Source organism: Sapajus apella, unplaced genomic scaffold (genome assembly GCF_009761245.1).
Source record: "Sapajus apella isolate SASKATOON/1434 unplaced genomic scaffold, GSC_monkey_1.0 scaffold99, whole genome shotgun sequence".
Lineage (NCBI taxonomy): Eukaryota > Metazoa > Chordata > Mammalia > Primates > Cebidae > Sapajus > Sapajus apella.
The window spans coordinates 1,219,961-1,235,976 of record NW_022437039.1 but is presented as its reverse complement, the minus strand read 5'-3'; the positions used below and the strand labels follow the sequence as shown (position 1 = coordinate 1,235,976).

The window sequence follows — 16,016 nt, the reverse complement described above, 5'->3', positions numbered from 1 at the left end:
ACTCTCAGCCTCCCTTCCTGGCCCCCAGCCAGGGCCTGACATCCACAGAGATGTGTCTCCTGTGTATTCACAGGCAGGGACAGATAGAGCAGGGCCATGGTGTTGCTTTCAGGCAATGTACGTGTGCCTGACATTTATAAGACACCACCCAGGTAGGATGGAGCTTTATCCTCAGAGAAGGAAGACCAGAGTATCGAAAGCAAGATGAAGAAGAAGAAGCATACTGTACCACTCTCTGTTTAAAAAAAAAAAAAAAAAAAGATGGGGGCTGGGCTCGGTGGCTCACGCCTGTAATCCCAGCACTTTGGGAGGCCGAGGCAGGTGGATCACTTGAGGTCAGGAGTTCAAGATTAGCCTGGTCAACATGGTGAAACCCCGTCTGTACTAAAAATACAAAAATTAGCCAGGCGTGGTGGCATGCACCTGTAGTTCCAGCTGCTTGGGAGGCTGAGGCAGGAGAATGGCTTGAACCCCGGAGGCAGAGGCTGCAGTCAGCTGAGATTGCGCCACTGCACTCCAGCCTGGGCAACAGAGTGAGACTCCATTTCAAAAAAAAGATGGGGAAATTGGGTGCTGGGCTCATGCCTGTAATAGTAGCACTTTGGGAGACTGAGGTGGGTGGATTCTTGAGCCCAGGAGTTGGAAACCAGCCTGGGCAACATGTCAAGACCCCATCTCTACAAAAAAATACAAAAATGAGCTGGGTGTGGTGGTACATGCTTATAGTCTCAGCTACTCAGGAGGCTGAGATGGGAGGATGGCTTGAGCTTGGGAGGTCGAGGCTGCATGAACTATGATCACACCACTGCAATCTGGCCTGGGCGACACAGTGAGACCTTGTCTCAGAAAAAAAAAAAAAAAGATAGGGAATATGATAGCTACTAATATTGCTTATATATGCATTAAAATGTCTAAAAGAAAAATCAGCAGTAGTTACCTATGCAGGGGCATTAGAGCCGAGGCAGATTGGGATGGAGATGGGAGATTTTTCACTGTTTACGTTTTTATACTCCTGATATTTGAACCAAGAAATTACATAAATTGAAATCATAACAAATGAAACAAAAGGGGAAGGCCTGGTGTTCTTAGGGCAATGTGCTGGACTCAGGGAGACAAATCTGGAGAACTTCAGTGCTGAATTATGCAGTGCTAACCCTCTGTGCTGTAGTCCAGAGAAGAGCTGAAAGAGCTGAGGCCTGAAAATCTGCAATAAGATTGACTATATCCCATGTTGAAAGCCTCTCCCCTTCCCTCCCTGTTCCCTGGATTTGAAAGCACTAGGGCATTCTACTTTTCCCCTTAGGGACCCACCTGGAGTGGCCTTCTGGGGTCATCTCCCCAACATGGCCTTCGTAAGGACGTTGGATGTAGGACCCAATAATTGCCAGTTCATTGTTTGGTTTTGGGCACTGGCAAATTTATCATGGACTTAACAGGCTAGTGTTTGAGAGTGGCCCTAGAAGAGGGTGAGTGTGATGGCTCACACCTGTAATCCCAGCACTCTGGGAGGCCAAGGGGGAAGGATCGCTTCAGCCCTTTAGTTTGAGACCAGCCTGAGCAATGTAGCAAGACCCCGGCTGTACACAAAAATTTAAAATTTAGCTGGGCATAGTGGTACGTGCCTGTAGTCCTAGCTACTGCTTGGGAGGCTGAAGTGGGAGGATTGCTTGAGCCCAGTAATTGTAGTAGAGCATAACTGTACTACTGCATTTCAGCCTGGGCGACGTAGACCCTGATTCTAAACAAAAGAGGAGAGAGAGAGAGAGAGAGAGAGAGAGAGAGAGACTGTCTCTAGAGCCCAGGATTAGGCTGTACTGGGAGTCTTGGGAGCTCCAGGTAGGAGGAGAGGAGAGCTGCAAAGGCTGGAGACAGGCAGGGTCTGAGTCTGCCACCCAAGGTTATACAGGCTGGTCCATGGCCATCCTCCTCTGTCAACCAGATTCTCTCCCTGTGGAAGCTCTGTCCTCCTTTTTCTATGAGCTTTTCTCCTCCAGATTTAACCAGGAGGTCTCACCTAGAGTGAGCTCTGAGTCAGGGTTTGTTGAATTCACTGAGATCCTTCTTCTGGTGTGGGCTGATGTGCCAAGGATCTGGGCAAGGCTCAGACAGTGACTTCTGTGTCTTTTTACTGGGTGATCGCACTTATGTAGTAAGAGAAGTGTCACTGGGGGCTACACACATCTGATCCCCGGAGAATTCCACAACTCAGTTGGATGGACAGCCAGAGGCTTTGGAGTACGGTGCCATACCCCTCGTGTGAACTTTTGTTGGTTTCCTTCCATTTCTAATTCCTGTTGCCCACAGATGGAGAGATTACCTCCAAGCCTATGGTGCTGTTCCTGGGACCGTGGAGTGTTGGTAAATCTACCATGATAAACTACCTCCTTGGGCTGGAAAATACTCGCTATCAGCTCTATACAGGTAATCAGTTTTCTTGTGTGATTGTTGGGATTTGAATGTCATATGTAAAAGCACCATGAAAAGTTAAATCACTGGCCAGGCACGATGGCTCATGCCTGTAATCCCAGAACTTTGGGAGACCAAGGCAGGTGAATCACTTGAGGCCATCGGTTTAAGACCAGCCTGGCCAACATGGCAAAAATCTGACTCTACTAAAAAATTACAAAAATTAGTGGGGTGTGGTGACAGGTGCCTGTAATCACAGCTACTCGGCAGGCTAAGACATGAGAACTGCTTGAACCTGGGAGGCAGAGATTGCAGTGAGTTGAGATCATGCCACTGCACTCCAGCTTGGGTGACAGAGCGAGACTCCAGCTCAAAAAAAAAAAAAGAAAAGAAGTGCTGGGTACGGTGGCTCATGCCTGTAATCCCAGCACTTTGGGAGGCCAAGGGGGGCAGATCATGAGGTCGAGAGTTCAAGAGCAGCCTGGCCAACATGGTAAAACCCCGTATCTACTAAAAATACAAAACATTAGCCGGGCATAGTAGTGTATGCCTGTAACTCCAGCTACTCGGGAGGCTGAGGCAGGAGAATTGCATGAACCCAGGAGGCAGAGGTTGTAGTGAGCAGAGATCATGCCATGGCACTTGGGCCTGGGCGACAGAGCATGACTCAGTCTCAAAAAATAAAATAAATAAATAAATAAATAAGAGCAGTTATGCCACATGCAGGGGTTAAAATAGAAAATATGAAAAAGGCCAGGAGCAGTGGCTCATTCCTATAATCCCAGCACTTTGGGAAGCCGAGGCGGGAGGATCACCTGACGTCAGGAGTTCGAGACCAGCCTGGGCAACACGGTGAAACCCTGTCTCTACTAAAAATACAAAAAATTGGCTGAGTGCAGTGGCTCACACCTGTAATCCCAGCACTTTGGGAGGCCGAGGCGGATGGATCACGTGAGGTCATGAGTTGGAGACCAATCTGACCAACATGGAGAAACCCCGTCTCTACTCAAAATGCAAAAATTAGCTGGGCATGGTTGCGCATGCCTGTAATCCCAGCTATTCAGGAGACTGAGGCAGGAGAATTGCTCAAACCCAAGAGGCAGAGGTTGCAGTGAGCTGAGATTGTGCCATTGCACTCTAGCCTGGGCAACAAGAGCAAAACTCTGTCTCAAAAAACAAACAACAAAAACACATACACACACAATTACCTGGGTGTGGTGGTGGGCTCCTGTAATCCCAGCTACTCAGGAGGCTGAGGCAGCACATTCCTTGAACCCAGGAGGTGGAAGTTGCAGTGAGCTGAGATTGCACCACTGCACTCAGCCTGGTGACAGAGCGAGGTGCCATCTCAACAAAAAAAAAAAAAAAAAAAAAAAAAAAAAAGGAAAAGAAAATTCAAAAAAAAGAGAAAACCAAAAAACTGCAGCTGCACCAAAGTCCATATCAGCACTATTCACAATAGCCAAAACATCGAAACAACTCAGGTGCTCATCCATGGATGAGGGCATCAGCAAAATGTGGTCTGTTCATACAGACAATGAAGTATTCTTCAGCCTTAAAAAGGAATGACATTCTGATATCTGCTACATGGATGAACCATGAAGATGTTACGCTAAAGGAAAGAAGACAGACAAGAGAACATATACTGTCTGATTTCAATTCTGTAAAAGTAGGCAAAATCAGAGAGACACCAGAGTGGTTGTAACCAGGGGCTGGGGGAAGAGTGAGTGGGGAGTTACTGTTCAGTGGATACAGAGTTTTCATTTTGGGAAGATAAAAACGTTCTGGAGATGGATGGTGGTGCATAACAGTGTGAATGTACTTAATGCCGTGAACTGTATGCTTTCAGATGATTAAAATGGCAAATTTAGGCTGGGCGCAGTGGCTCACGCCTATAGTCCCAACACTTTGGGAGGCCAAGGTGAGCAGATCATTTGAGGTCAGAAGTTTGAGACCAGCCTGGCCAACACGGTGAAACCCCACGTCTACTAAAAATACAAAAATTAGCTAGGTGTGGTGGCATGTGCCTGTAATCCCAGCTACTTGGGAGGCTGAGGCAGAATTGCTTGAACCCAGGAGATGGGGGCTGCAGTGAGTTGAGATTGTGCCTCTGCATCCAGCCTGGATGACAGAGCAACACTCTGTCTCAAGAAAAAAAAAAAGTAAATTTTGTGTTACATTTATTTTACCACAATTAAAAGAAAGCCCCAATAGCCTAGTAAATGTATCCTATTCTTGTGGCAAAAGTCTCCTTGTGATACCCAGCATATGCATATGCTTCTCAGTAGGTCTGTTTCACAGAGATCCCGTATTCCCTGTCCTCTCACCCCGCGTGCCCAGGCGCTGAACCCACCACCTCTGAGTTCACGGTCCTAATGCATGGGCCGAAGCTGAAAACCATCGAGGGCATCGTCATGGCTGCTGACAGTGCCCGCTCCTTCTCACCCCTGGAGAAGTTTGGCCAGAATTTCCTGGAGAAGCTGATTGGCATTGAGGTTCCCCACAAACTTTTGGAGAGGGTCACTTTTGTGGATACACCAGGCATCATCGAGAACCGCAAACAGCAAGAAAGAGGTAATTTAGCCCTCATTTCTGAACAGGGTAAGCTCTGTTTCAAAAAATTATTTTTGGCCAGGCATGATGGCTCATGCTTGTGATCCCAGCTCTTTGGGAGGCCAAGAAAGGAGGATCTTTTGAGGCCAGGGGTTTGAGACTAGTCTGAACAACATAGTGAGATCCCATCTCTACAAAAAAAATTTAAAAAATTAGCCAGGTATGGTGACATGTGCCTGTGGTCCTAGCTACCCGGGAGGCTGAGGTGGGAGGATTGCCTGAGCCCAGGAGGTTGAGGCTGCAGTGAGCCTTAATCGTGCCACCGCACTCCAGCCTGGGCAAGAGTGAGACCCTATCTCATATAAATAAATAAATAAGTAAGTAAGGTTAGGCACAGTGGCTGACGCCTGTAATCCTAGCACTCTGGGAGGCCAAGGCAGGTGGATCACTTGAGCCCAGGTGTTCGAGACCAGCTTGGACAACATGGCAAAACCCCACCTCTACAAAAAATACAAAAATTAGGTGGTCATGGTGGCACATGCCTATAGTCCCAGCTACTCAGGAGACTGAGTTGGGGGGATTGCTTGAGCCCAGGAGGTCAAGGCTGCAGTGACAGTGAGCCACGGTCATGCTACTCACTCCAGCGTTAATGACACGGCAAGACTCTATAAAAAAAAAAATAAATAAATAAATAAATAAAAGAAGAAAGAAAACTCCTTTTGACAGTGGGTGGTAGGTAGGCAGGGGAGAGAAAACGGGGCCTACATTGCCCAAGGCCAGAAGAAGCATTCTTCGCCTTCTTGTCTTGCCTGGTTTTGAAGTGCCTAGTCCTCCTACCTCCCCAAGGACTTATTTGGTTTGGAGACGGCCAATATTTTCCAAAGTGGGGGACTAGTCTTTGCGAAAAGCTCTGAGAGGTTCAGCTGGGGCTCAGTTGTCTTTGGGAGGCCCTGTTTCTCCTGTGTAGCCAAGGACCTGGACTAACTGGATCCTAGTACCAGTATGTTTGACTTCTGGCTAAATTGGGTCTGGGGCTCCTGGGCCTGCTGTAGGTTGAACCTGACCTTCATTTCTTCCTATTCCTGGTTTCTGCTTTTCCAGGCATGCTTCCCCATGAGCCTTTAGCAGGCTTCTTCAAAGCCCTACTTGCCCTCAGGTAGCAGGGGAATGCCACTTAGGGTCTGTCTGACTTCACTTACATGAGAGTAGGCCAAAGCAGAGAGACAGAAACCAGAGTGGTTGTAACCAGAGGTTGCGGGGAAGGGGAGATGGGGAGTTTAATGGGTACAGAGGTTTCAGTTTGGGAAGATGAAAAAGTTCTAAAGAGGGATGGCGGTGATGGTTATACAACAATTTGAAAGGATTTAATGAACAAGGCTGACAACCAGGCCACAAGACTAGAAGCCAGAGGCCCACCAGGCACGCGGCTATGGAATAGGCCACTGAGTCCTGCCATGAGGCGAGGCTGTCTGCAGCGAGTCCTGAGCAGGGCAGTTGTGGGAAGACAGACGGTGGATCTCAGTTCATGGTTACAACTCCAATTCTGGTTATAAATAGATCCTGCATGAATGATATTAGCAGTAATATTTGTATTGGTAATATTAATAATGTTAGTAATTAAATTGTACACTTATGACACATTAGATAATTTTATACATTAATATAAAAAAAGATTTCAATGTGTTTTAGACAGGAGGTCCTCATCTCCTCAGTTTTCTTATTTGCAAAGAAAACTAGGAAATAAGAAGCTAAAGGAATTAAAATGTACTGGGCATCAGCTGTATGACTGGAATTTTAGGTGCTTTCCTATATTACAGTAATATGGTAATCTTTATGTCAACTCAGACGTTAATAATGTTTTTCTTGTCATTTTGGAACTAAAAAGGTAGAGCTTAGAGGCATTTAATATGCAGCTGGCCAGGGGCAAAGCTCAAATTCTAGTCTACATCTTAATGCCAAGTCCACATTCCTCCCCCTAAATAATGCATTCGCTCTTTCATGTTTTTCTAATTCCCTATTTCTCTCCCTCAGTATCTTTACCCTTGCCCCAGATCCTTTTAAACAGTAGGACAATTTCCATTTTGAACAGGTATTTTGCTTTCTTAGAGACTTGGATTTCACAGTGGATGAGAACAACGATCAAGCAGGGTGTGGTGGCTCATGCCTATAATCCCAGCACTTTGGGAGGCTGAGGTGAGAGAGTTCTTAAACCCAGGAGGTGGAGGCTACAGTGAGCTATAATCATGCCACTGCTCTCCGACCTGGGTGACAGAGTGAGACCCTGTCTCAAAAAACAAATCAACAAGAAAAACAAGGATTAGCTGTTCTTGGTTGAAGGTTGGCAGGGGCAGGAGATATGCAACTGATTTTTTAATAGTACTTAGAAACCCAGAAAACCCAGTGCTGTTCCTTCTTTCAACCCCCAGAAAAGTTTAGTTCTGAAAGGAGGCGTGTGGGCTTTGAGGGAGGCCTACTCAGTTTGACTTCTCGCTCCTGTCTCCAAAGGCTACCCCTTCAACGACGTGTGCCAGTGGTTCATCGACAGGGCAGACCTTATCTTTGTTGTCTTCGACCCAACCAAGCTGGATGTGGGTCTGGAGCTGGAGATGCTCTTCCGCCAGTTGAAGGGGCGTGAATCCCAGATAAGGATCATCCTCAACAAGGCTGACAATCTGGCCACCCAAATGCTCATGCGGGTTTATGGGGCCCTCTTCTGGAGCTTGGCCCCTCTCATCAACGTCACAGAGCCCCCAAGGGTTTACGTCAGCTCCTTCTGGCCACAAGCATATAAGCCAGACACCCACCAGGAACTATTCCTCCAAGAAGAGATCTCCCTCCTGGAAGACCTGAATCAGGTGATCGAGAACAGATTGGAGAACAAGATTGCCTTCATCCGCCAGCACGCCATCCGGGTCCGCATCCACGCCCTCCTGGTTGACCGCTACCTGCAGACTTACAGGGACAAAATGACCTTCTTCAGTGATGGAGAACTGGTCTTTAAGGACATTGTGGAAGATCCCGATAAATTCTACATCTTCAAGACCATCCTGGCAAAGACCAATGTCAGCAAATTTGACCTTCCCAACCGTGAGGCCTACAAGGACTTCTTTGGCATCAATCCCATTTCCAGTTTCAAACTGCTCTCTCAGCAGTGCTCCTACATGGGAGGTTGCTTTCTGGAGAAGATTGAGCGGGCCATCACACAGGAGCTTCCGGGCCTCCTGGGTAGCCTCGGGCTCGGAAAGAATCCAGGTGCTCTCAACTGTGACAAAACAGGGTGTAGCGAAACCCCCAAAAATCGCTACAGGAAGCACTAGGTGGTGTAGTGGTTCTTGGGTTCCTGTTGGTGAATGAGCTTGTGTCCTAACTGTCTGAGAAGTCGAGGTTTATTAACCCTTTGAGCCACCCTGGCAGGAATGATTACACAGTGGAGATTTGGGAGTTCATTGAGGCCAGGGGCCGGGGCAGGTGTGTGGGTCTCAGGAGGAGAGTGGAAACTGTGAATTCTAGTGCGCTTGTCTTGTTGCTTCAATGAGGAGGCCTGATTGAGGCAAGTCAGCCTCCACCTGCTTTTCCTGGGTCTTGTCTTGGAAGGACAGAGAGCAGCTAAATTCTAGTTTTTCTGAAATCAGTGAGGGTCAAATAAGCTAAAAGCAGCTGAAGTTCCTTTGTCCCCTGGGGGCTGGGAAAACAGCAAAGGCCTGCGTCCTAGAGATTGTCAGGTCCGTCTGGCTTCTTTCCACACCCACAGGCTTGTGTCTGTTCCCCAGCCCTTGGCTGCTTCTTAACTTTGGGTTGACTTTCAACAGTGAACAATCTCTTGAGTCTGAATATACCTGGGTTTTTTGTTTTGTTTTGTTTTTGTTTTTGTTTTTTTTTTGTGATGGAGTCTCACTCTGTTGCCCAGGCTGGAGTGCAGTGGTATGACCTTGGTTCACTGTAACCTCTGCCTTCCAGGTTCAAGTTATTCTCCTGCCTCAGCCTCCCGAGTAGCTGGGATTACAGGCATGCACCATCACGCCCAACTAATTTTTGCATTTTTAGTAGAAACGGGATTTCACCATGTTGCCCAGGCTGGCCTCGAACTCCTGACCTCAAGTGATCTACCTGCCCCGGCCTCCCAAAGTGCTGGGATTACAGGTGTGAGCTGCCACACCCAGCCTCTACCTGGGTTTTGAGCTGATCCCCAAGACTTGCTCCTGGTTTCCTCAAGGTGGGACAGTGGTTTAGGACAGGAGACAACTAAGTACAGGAATCCCCAGGTAAGGACAAGGATCTGCCTTCCCCAGTGCCAATTCTCTGATGTGTTCCTCAAAGCCGGCTCGGGGAGCTTGATCCCTTTATCGGACCCAGGAGAGGGGGAGTGGTCAGTGTATCCAGGTAATTTACCTCTTGGAAGTGACTTTAGTGAACGTCGTGGAAGGGCTCAGAGGGTTAATTGGTTTGCAGTGTGTCTTTGTCTATTGCATGTCTTGGAAAACTCAGATCCCAAAAGCATTGGGTTTCAGAGAGGACAGTGGAGACCTTGCTCATTTTCCTTAGGCCGTCAGTCTCTCCCAAATTTAAGAGGAGGCAGTTTCCACAACTCCTCTGTGGAAACACCTAGCAGCAGAGTTGTTCCTTTGCGGTTTCCACACCATGGCTTGCCCTTTCCTTTCTTCTCCATTCCCTGATGCATCAGCACTTAAAACTTGGAGCAGTTTCCAAGGAGTCAGAACCAGCACCAGCCACTCTGTGTTGTCGGCAACCAAGGGTTAACATTGACCCTGATGCAGATGTCCGCTGAACACACTGCAGGAGAGCCAGGGCCTTCAATACCAGTGAGTGTGAATATATGTGTATGTTGTCTGAGAGAGACGAGGGAGATCACATAGACTCGAGGGTGCAGAGAACTTGTTGTAAGAGTCTTACAAGGCTAGCATGCACAGCTCCGCAGAAGTTGGTGGGGAGCAGAGGCGCAGGGCCCGCAGGGAAGCAGCAGCCTTTGGATGGTGAAATGTGCATGATGCACAGTCTATACATGCCCAGGAGACCCAGCCCCGGTTGCCTTGAGGGGCTTCTTTGTGCAGAGCCAGCCGCTTCTCTTGGGAACAAGCTGTCCTGGGGGCCTTACCTTCAAGGCAGGAGTCAGGATACACCAGCACCAGGAAGTCATCCTGGACCAGAAGGAGGGTGGAAAGGCAGGCAGAGGGAGAGGCACTCTGAGGTCAGGCAGGGTAAGCCGGTTGGCAGTCAGGTTAGGTCTACATGGAGAACCTTGAGTTAGGAATTCCTGGTTCTCAGAATCGTAATCACTCTGGTACGTGCTGTCACAGGGGCCATTGCATTTGGCTTTGTGGAGGGCCTGGAACCTTCCACAAGAACACCTAAGGTTCCAGAGCACCCAGGACAATGTTTCCAAGGAACGAGTCAACCAGGAAAGAAAGTGAGTTCTGCAAGGGGCCTCCACGGAGCCTGTGATAGGGCTGATGAGATGGAATCTGTCCTGGACTTTTCTTCTTATTAACCACCCTCCGCAAACCCCAGAACACCTTGCCTCATCTCTGTACCATCTGCCCTCTTGGGGGATGGGCCCTCCCGCCTCTCCCCTGCCTGCATCTCCATGCTGTGAGCTGCTTTGGCAGATCTGTTTTTCTGTGCAGTCAGGGGGAAAAAAAAACACACAAGAAATGCACAACTGTGTGGGCATTGTCATAGCTGTTGATGTCTCCACTGCTTTGGGGGAAATGGCTGGGATGAAGCTAATACATTCATGCAATATTTATATTTTCAGAGGCTACGTTATCAGCATGCTATTGCTGCCTTGGGCTTTTCCTTCCGTCATCTGTTTTCCTTTTTGTGTTCCTTCTCTCTTTGACTTCTCTTCCCTTTCTCACTGTCAGACTTTCTTGTCTCTGCTGCTCACAGGCCTGCCCATCAGTCAGCACAGATATTTAGTATCTGGTTTCTGGCCAGCTCTGTGGAGGGAGCTTTGAGCAGAATTCTGACTCTCTGGGGTCGGGGGTTAGGAACTGGGGGAAAGGTAAGGATCCAGAGATTCCCCGAAGAGGAGTGTCTGGAAGGATCTGTGCCTGGACAGTGGCTGAACCTTTCCAGTGTTCTTTCAGTTCTGATTTCATCAGTCTCAATAAAGTTCTGACCTCTCTTTAACACTGAGTGCTTTCTCATGATCTCCAGCCAGGTTAATCTGTTCATCCTCCTTTTACCTGGTAGAGTGAACTCACTGTAAGTTTCTTGGGGAGAGACTGGAAATTAAGAAATTTCACCCTTGTGTTAGTTGAATGCCCCAGGATCTTCTTTAGGGCTGAGGCTGAGTTGGTCTCTTGGCTGGCCAGGAAGCCCAGGCCTGCCTGGTATCCCTTGAAACTTAAAGAACCGCTTTCTTGGCCTGGCGCGGAGGCTTAAGCCTATAATCCCAGAACTTTGGGAGGCCGAGGCAGGTGGATCACAAGGTCAGGAGATTGATACCTTCCTGGCCAACATGGTGAAACTGAAATACAAAACAAAAAAATTAGCCGGGCATGGTGGTATGTGCCTGTAGTCCCAGCTACTTGGGAGGCTGAGGCAGGAGAATCACTTCAACCCGGGAGGCAGAGATTGCAGTGAGCTGAGATTGCGCCATTGCACTCCAGCCCGGTGACAAAGTGAGACTCCGTCTCAAAAAAAAAAAAAAAAAAAAAAAAAAGAACTCTCTCCCCAGCACCTGGGTGCCTCATTCCCCCAAGCATCCGCGCAGCTGCCTCAGATACCCAAGGGCTCCAGTGGAGGGCACAAAGGTTTCCTGAATGGTGAGGCTGCTGCCTCCCCTTGGCTTCATCAGGTGATCTCCTCCACGCAGCATGGACTTGAGCCTCCCACTTGGACCTTTTTTTTTTTTTTGAGACAGAGTCTCACTCCGTCACCAGGCGCCAGGCTGGAGTGCAGCAGCATGACCTCAGCTCACTGCAACTTCCACCTCCCGGGTTCAAGCAATTCTCCTGCCGCAGCCTCCCAAGTAGCTGGGACTACAGGCGTGTGCTGGACCTGTCTTTAAAGAAACCTGAACATGTCCTTGACTCCCGGAGCCCTTCCCACCATGTTTTCCTGTTTCCAGTGTCCTCTTCACAGGAGAGGTACTTTAATTTTGAAGTTTTACTTCTGGGGTCTTCGAAGAAATTTTACATCTTGTTCGAGAACAGGTTTTTTGTTGTTGTTGTTGATGCTTTTTTTTTAATCTGACATGGAGTCTCGCATTGTTGCCCAGGCTAGAGTGCAGTGCTGCCATCTAAGCTGACTGCAACCTCTGCTTCCCAGGTGCAAGAGATTCTCCTGCCTCAGCCTCCTGAGTAGCTGGGACTACAAGCACACACCACCATGCTTGGCTCATTTTTGTATTTTTGGTAGACGTGGGTTTTCACCATGTTGGCAAGTGATTGGCCTGCCTCGGCCTCCCAAAGTGCTGGGATTACAGGCGTGAGCCACCACATCTGCCCAATTTTTTTCTGACACAGGGTCTCACTCTGTCACCTGGAGTGCAGTAGTGTGATCATAGCTCACCACAGCCTTGACCTCCTGGGCTGAAGCAATCCTCCTGCTTCAGCCTTCCGAGCAGCTGGGACTACAGGCCTGTGTCACCATGTCTGGCTAATTAAAAAATTTTTTTCTTTTTTGATAGAGATGAAGTTTCACTATGTTGTCCAGGCTGGTCTTAAACTCCTGGTCTCATTCCATCCTCCTGCCTCAGCCTCCCGCCTCAGCCTCCCAAAGTGTTGGGATTAGAGGTGAGAGCCATCTCACAGTTAGCAGGTTTTGAAAGGGAAAAAGCTGGGCCCTGGGGAGAAAGGGAGAGTCTGCAGTCCATTGTCTTTGAGTGACTAAGCAACCTGACCCAACTAAGGCCACTCTGTTCACTCACCCTACCGTGTGTCCTCCTTCCACCCGTTCCAGGGAGAAATCCAGAGCTCTTCCCTGGAAGAGGGAGGGAAGTCTGTTTAAAAGATAAATATAAGTAGGCCGTGGCTGACACATGTAATCCCAGCACTTTGGGAGGCAAAGGCAGGCAGATCACTTGAGGTTGGGAGTTCGAGACCAGCCTGACCAACATGGAGAAACCCCATCTCTACTAAAAATACAAAATTAGCCAGATGTGGTGGCGCATGCTTGTAATCCCAGCTACGTGGGAGGCTGAGGCAGGAGAATCACTTGAACCTGGGTGGTGGAGGTTATGGTGAGCCAAGATTGTGCCATTGCACTCCAGCCTGGGTAACAAGAGCGAAATTCCATCTCAAAAAAAAAAAAAAGATAAACATAAGTAATAGTAATATGCCAGAATCTGCCTCAAAATTATGCTATTTCACAAGCCTCATCATCTTCACGTTTTCTTCCATTAACCTGATAAACAGAAAATGGAGAAAGCACAGTCAGGGACCAGAATAAACAGTCAAATTAAGTGAGGGGCATGAATGGAGTGTTTTTAAGGGTAAGTGGATGTATCATCTGAATCCATGGAGTTACACGTGGTTATATGTGTAAGGCGTGTGGAAAATACAATAAGGAAAGTTCATGCATGTGGGGAAACAGGTGCCCAAGTACTTAGCACAGTGCCTGACACGCAGGAGCTCATCACCCATGTGCTATCAGAGGGAATAAGTGGGTTTTGGGGAGTACAGAAGGTGTCTGTGTGGTTTTTTGTTTTGAGACAGGGTCTCCCTTTGTCACCCAGTTTGGGTGCAGTGATGCAATCACAGCTCACTAAAGCCTCCAACGCCTGGCCTCCGATGACCCTTCTGCCTCAGGTCAGCTTCCCAAGTGGCTGGGACTACAAGGGCACATCACCACACCCAGCTAATTAAAAAAAAAAATTTTTTTTTTTGGCTGGGTGTGGTGGCTCATGCCTGTAATCCCAGCACTTTGGGACGCCGAGGTGGGCCTTATCACTTGAGGTCAGGAGTTCAAGATCAGCCTAGCCAACATGGTGAAAACCCATCTCTATTAAATATATAAAAATTAGCCAGGCATGGTGGAGGGCACCTGTCATCCCAGCTACTTTGGGAGGCCAAGGGAGGGAATTGCTTGAACCCAGGAGGCAGTGGTTGCAGTGAGCCAAGATTGTGCCACTACACTCCAGGCTGAGTGACAGGGTGAGACCCTGTCTCAAAAACAATTTTTTTTTTTTTGAGACAGGGTCTTGTTATTTTGCCCAGGCTAGTCTCAAACTCCTGGGCTCAAGTGATCCTCTCACCTCAGGTAATTTTTCTTTAGATAAAGGCAATAAAAAAGAAGCATTAGAAAAACAGAAACTGGTTGGGCTAGGTGGCTCATGCCTGTAATCTCAACACTTCAGGAAGTCAAGATGGAAAGATCGTTTGAGGACAGGAGTTCAAGACCAGCCTGGGAAAGAGTGAAACCTCCTCTCTACAACAATAAAATTGGCTGGGTGTGGTGGCATGTGCCACCACGTTGGATTGCTTGAGCCCAGGAGGCAGAGGCTGCAGTGAACCATGATTCCACTATTGCACTACAGCCTGGGCAACAGAGCAAGAACCTGTCTCAATTAAAAAACAAATAGAAACTGAATAGTGTGATGTGACATGAGGTTGTCTGTAAGAATGCTGACCAGTCTGGCCAACATGGCGAAACCCCATCTCTACCAAAAATACAAAAATTAGCTGGGTGTGGTGGTACATGCCTGGGGTTCCAGCTTCTCTGAGGCATGAGAATCGATTAAGCCTGGAAGCTGGAGGTTGCAGTGAGCTGAGATCATGCCACTGCACTCCAGCCTGGGTGACAGAAATTCTGTCTCAAACCAAAACAAAACAAATTAAAACATTTAAAAGTAATTTTCATTAGAAAATTGGCTGGGTGTGGTGGCTTACCATGCCTGTAATGCCAGCACTTTGGGAGGCTGAGGTGGGTGGATCACCTGAGGTCAGGAGTTCAGGACCAGCCTGATCAATATGGTGGAACTCCGTCTCTACTAAAAATACAAAAATTATCTGGGTGTGGTGGTGTGTGCCTGTAGTCCCAGCTACTGGGGAGGCTGAGACAGGATAATTGCTTGAATCTGGGAGGCAGAGGTTGCAGTGAGCCAAGATCACACCACTGCACTCCAGCCTGGGCGACAGAGCGAGACTCAGTCTCAAAAAAAAAAGTAAACGAACAAATAAAATTCATTGAGGATTATTTCCTGAACAAAAAATACTTTAAAAAAATCTTCACTCCATCTCCATCTCATATTTGATCTTTACCATGATCTTGTAAACTAGATGGTGGCAGGGATATTTCTTATCCTTAAACCCAAATCTAACATGGGGAAACTGCATCTTCAGAGGTGTAGTTTTGCCTGAGTTTGGCCTGAGTTCACTCTGCTAATGCAAGACAAACCATACCACAAGCCAATTTCCTACCTATCCCAATATTCTTTCTACTCTACTGCATCATGTTGATTTGTGGTAATCTGGAGCTGACAGCAAATTGTGCACTGTATATATTTTGGACACACTAAAAGATGTGATTTTGTATTGTGAAAAGTGCAAAAATATTTGTTATATTTCCATTTTCTCCATACTTCTGAATTTTTCCCACCATGATTCCAAAAAAATTAGATATTCTGCATATTAAGGCATATAGTCTCTCTCCTAGAGGATGTGGCCATCTAGTAAGGGATACAAAGCACAATTGTAAATCAGGATACATGGGTGCAGCAAAGAACTTTCTCACTGTAATTATTTGCAAGGCTGATCAATGCATATAAATTGTTAAATTTACTTAAACACGTAATGGATTATTTCTGTTGAGAAGACTCAATTGACACCTCAGGGCTCTTTTGAGAATACTGAGGCTTGCTAAGGGGCTATGGAGCTTGGGGAAGGAGTGGAGTTTGAGCTAGGCTTTGAGGGATGAGCAGGTTTGGCGGATCACAGATTGGTGGATGGGGCACAAGGGAAGATCGAGGGCGCTGGACGCAGACAAAGGAAGACCGCTGTGTGTGGCGGGGATAGGGAATGGGGGCAGTCAAGGTGAGACAAGGTGAATTGGGGAAAACTGGGCCTTAAGGGGAAGCTCAGGGAGTCTGAGTC

The 16,016-nt window shown here is 47.8% G+C and overlaps 1 protein-coding gene across 2 annotated transcripts in view; it reads left to right on the top strand.

The window, feature by feature from the left end:
• The window catches only part of SRL (sarcalumenin), a 51,672-nt gene extending 40,563 nt beyond the window's left edge, over window positions 1-11,109 (top strand). For both annotated transcript variants that reach the window (XM_032257972.1, XM_032257973.1), the window contains 3 exons: window positions 2,305-2,421; window positions 4,747-4,980; window positions 7,465-11,109. In XM_032257972.1, the coding sequence (XP_032113863.1) occupies window positions 2,305-2,421; window positions 4,747-4,980; window positions 7,465-8,276 (1,163 nt within the window). In that variant the 3' untranslated portion in view covers window positions 8,277-11,109. The remainder of the gene's footprint in view (window positions 1-2,304; window positions 2,422-4,746; window positions 4,981-7,464) is intronic.
• The last annotated feature ends 4,907 nt before the right edge of the window (window positions 11,110-16,016 follow it).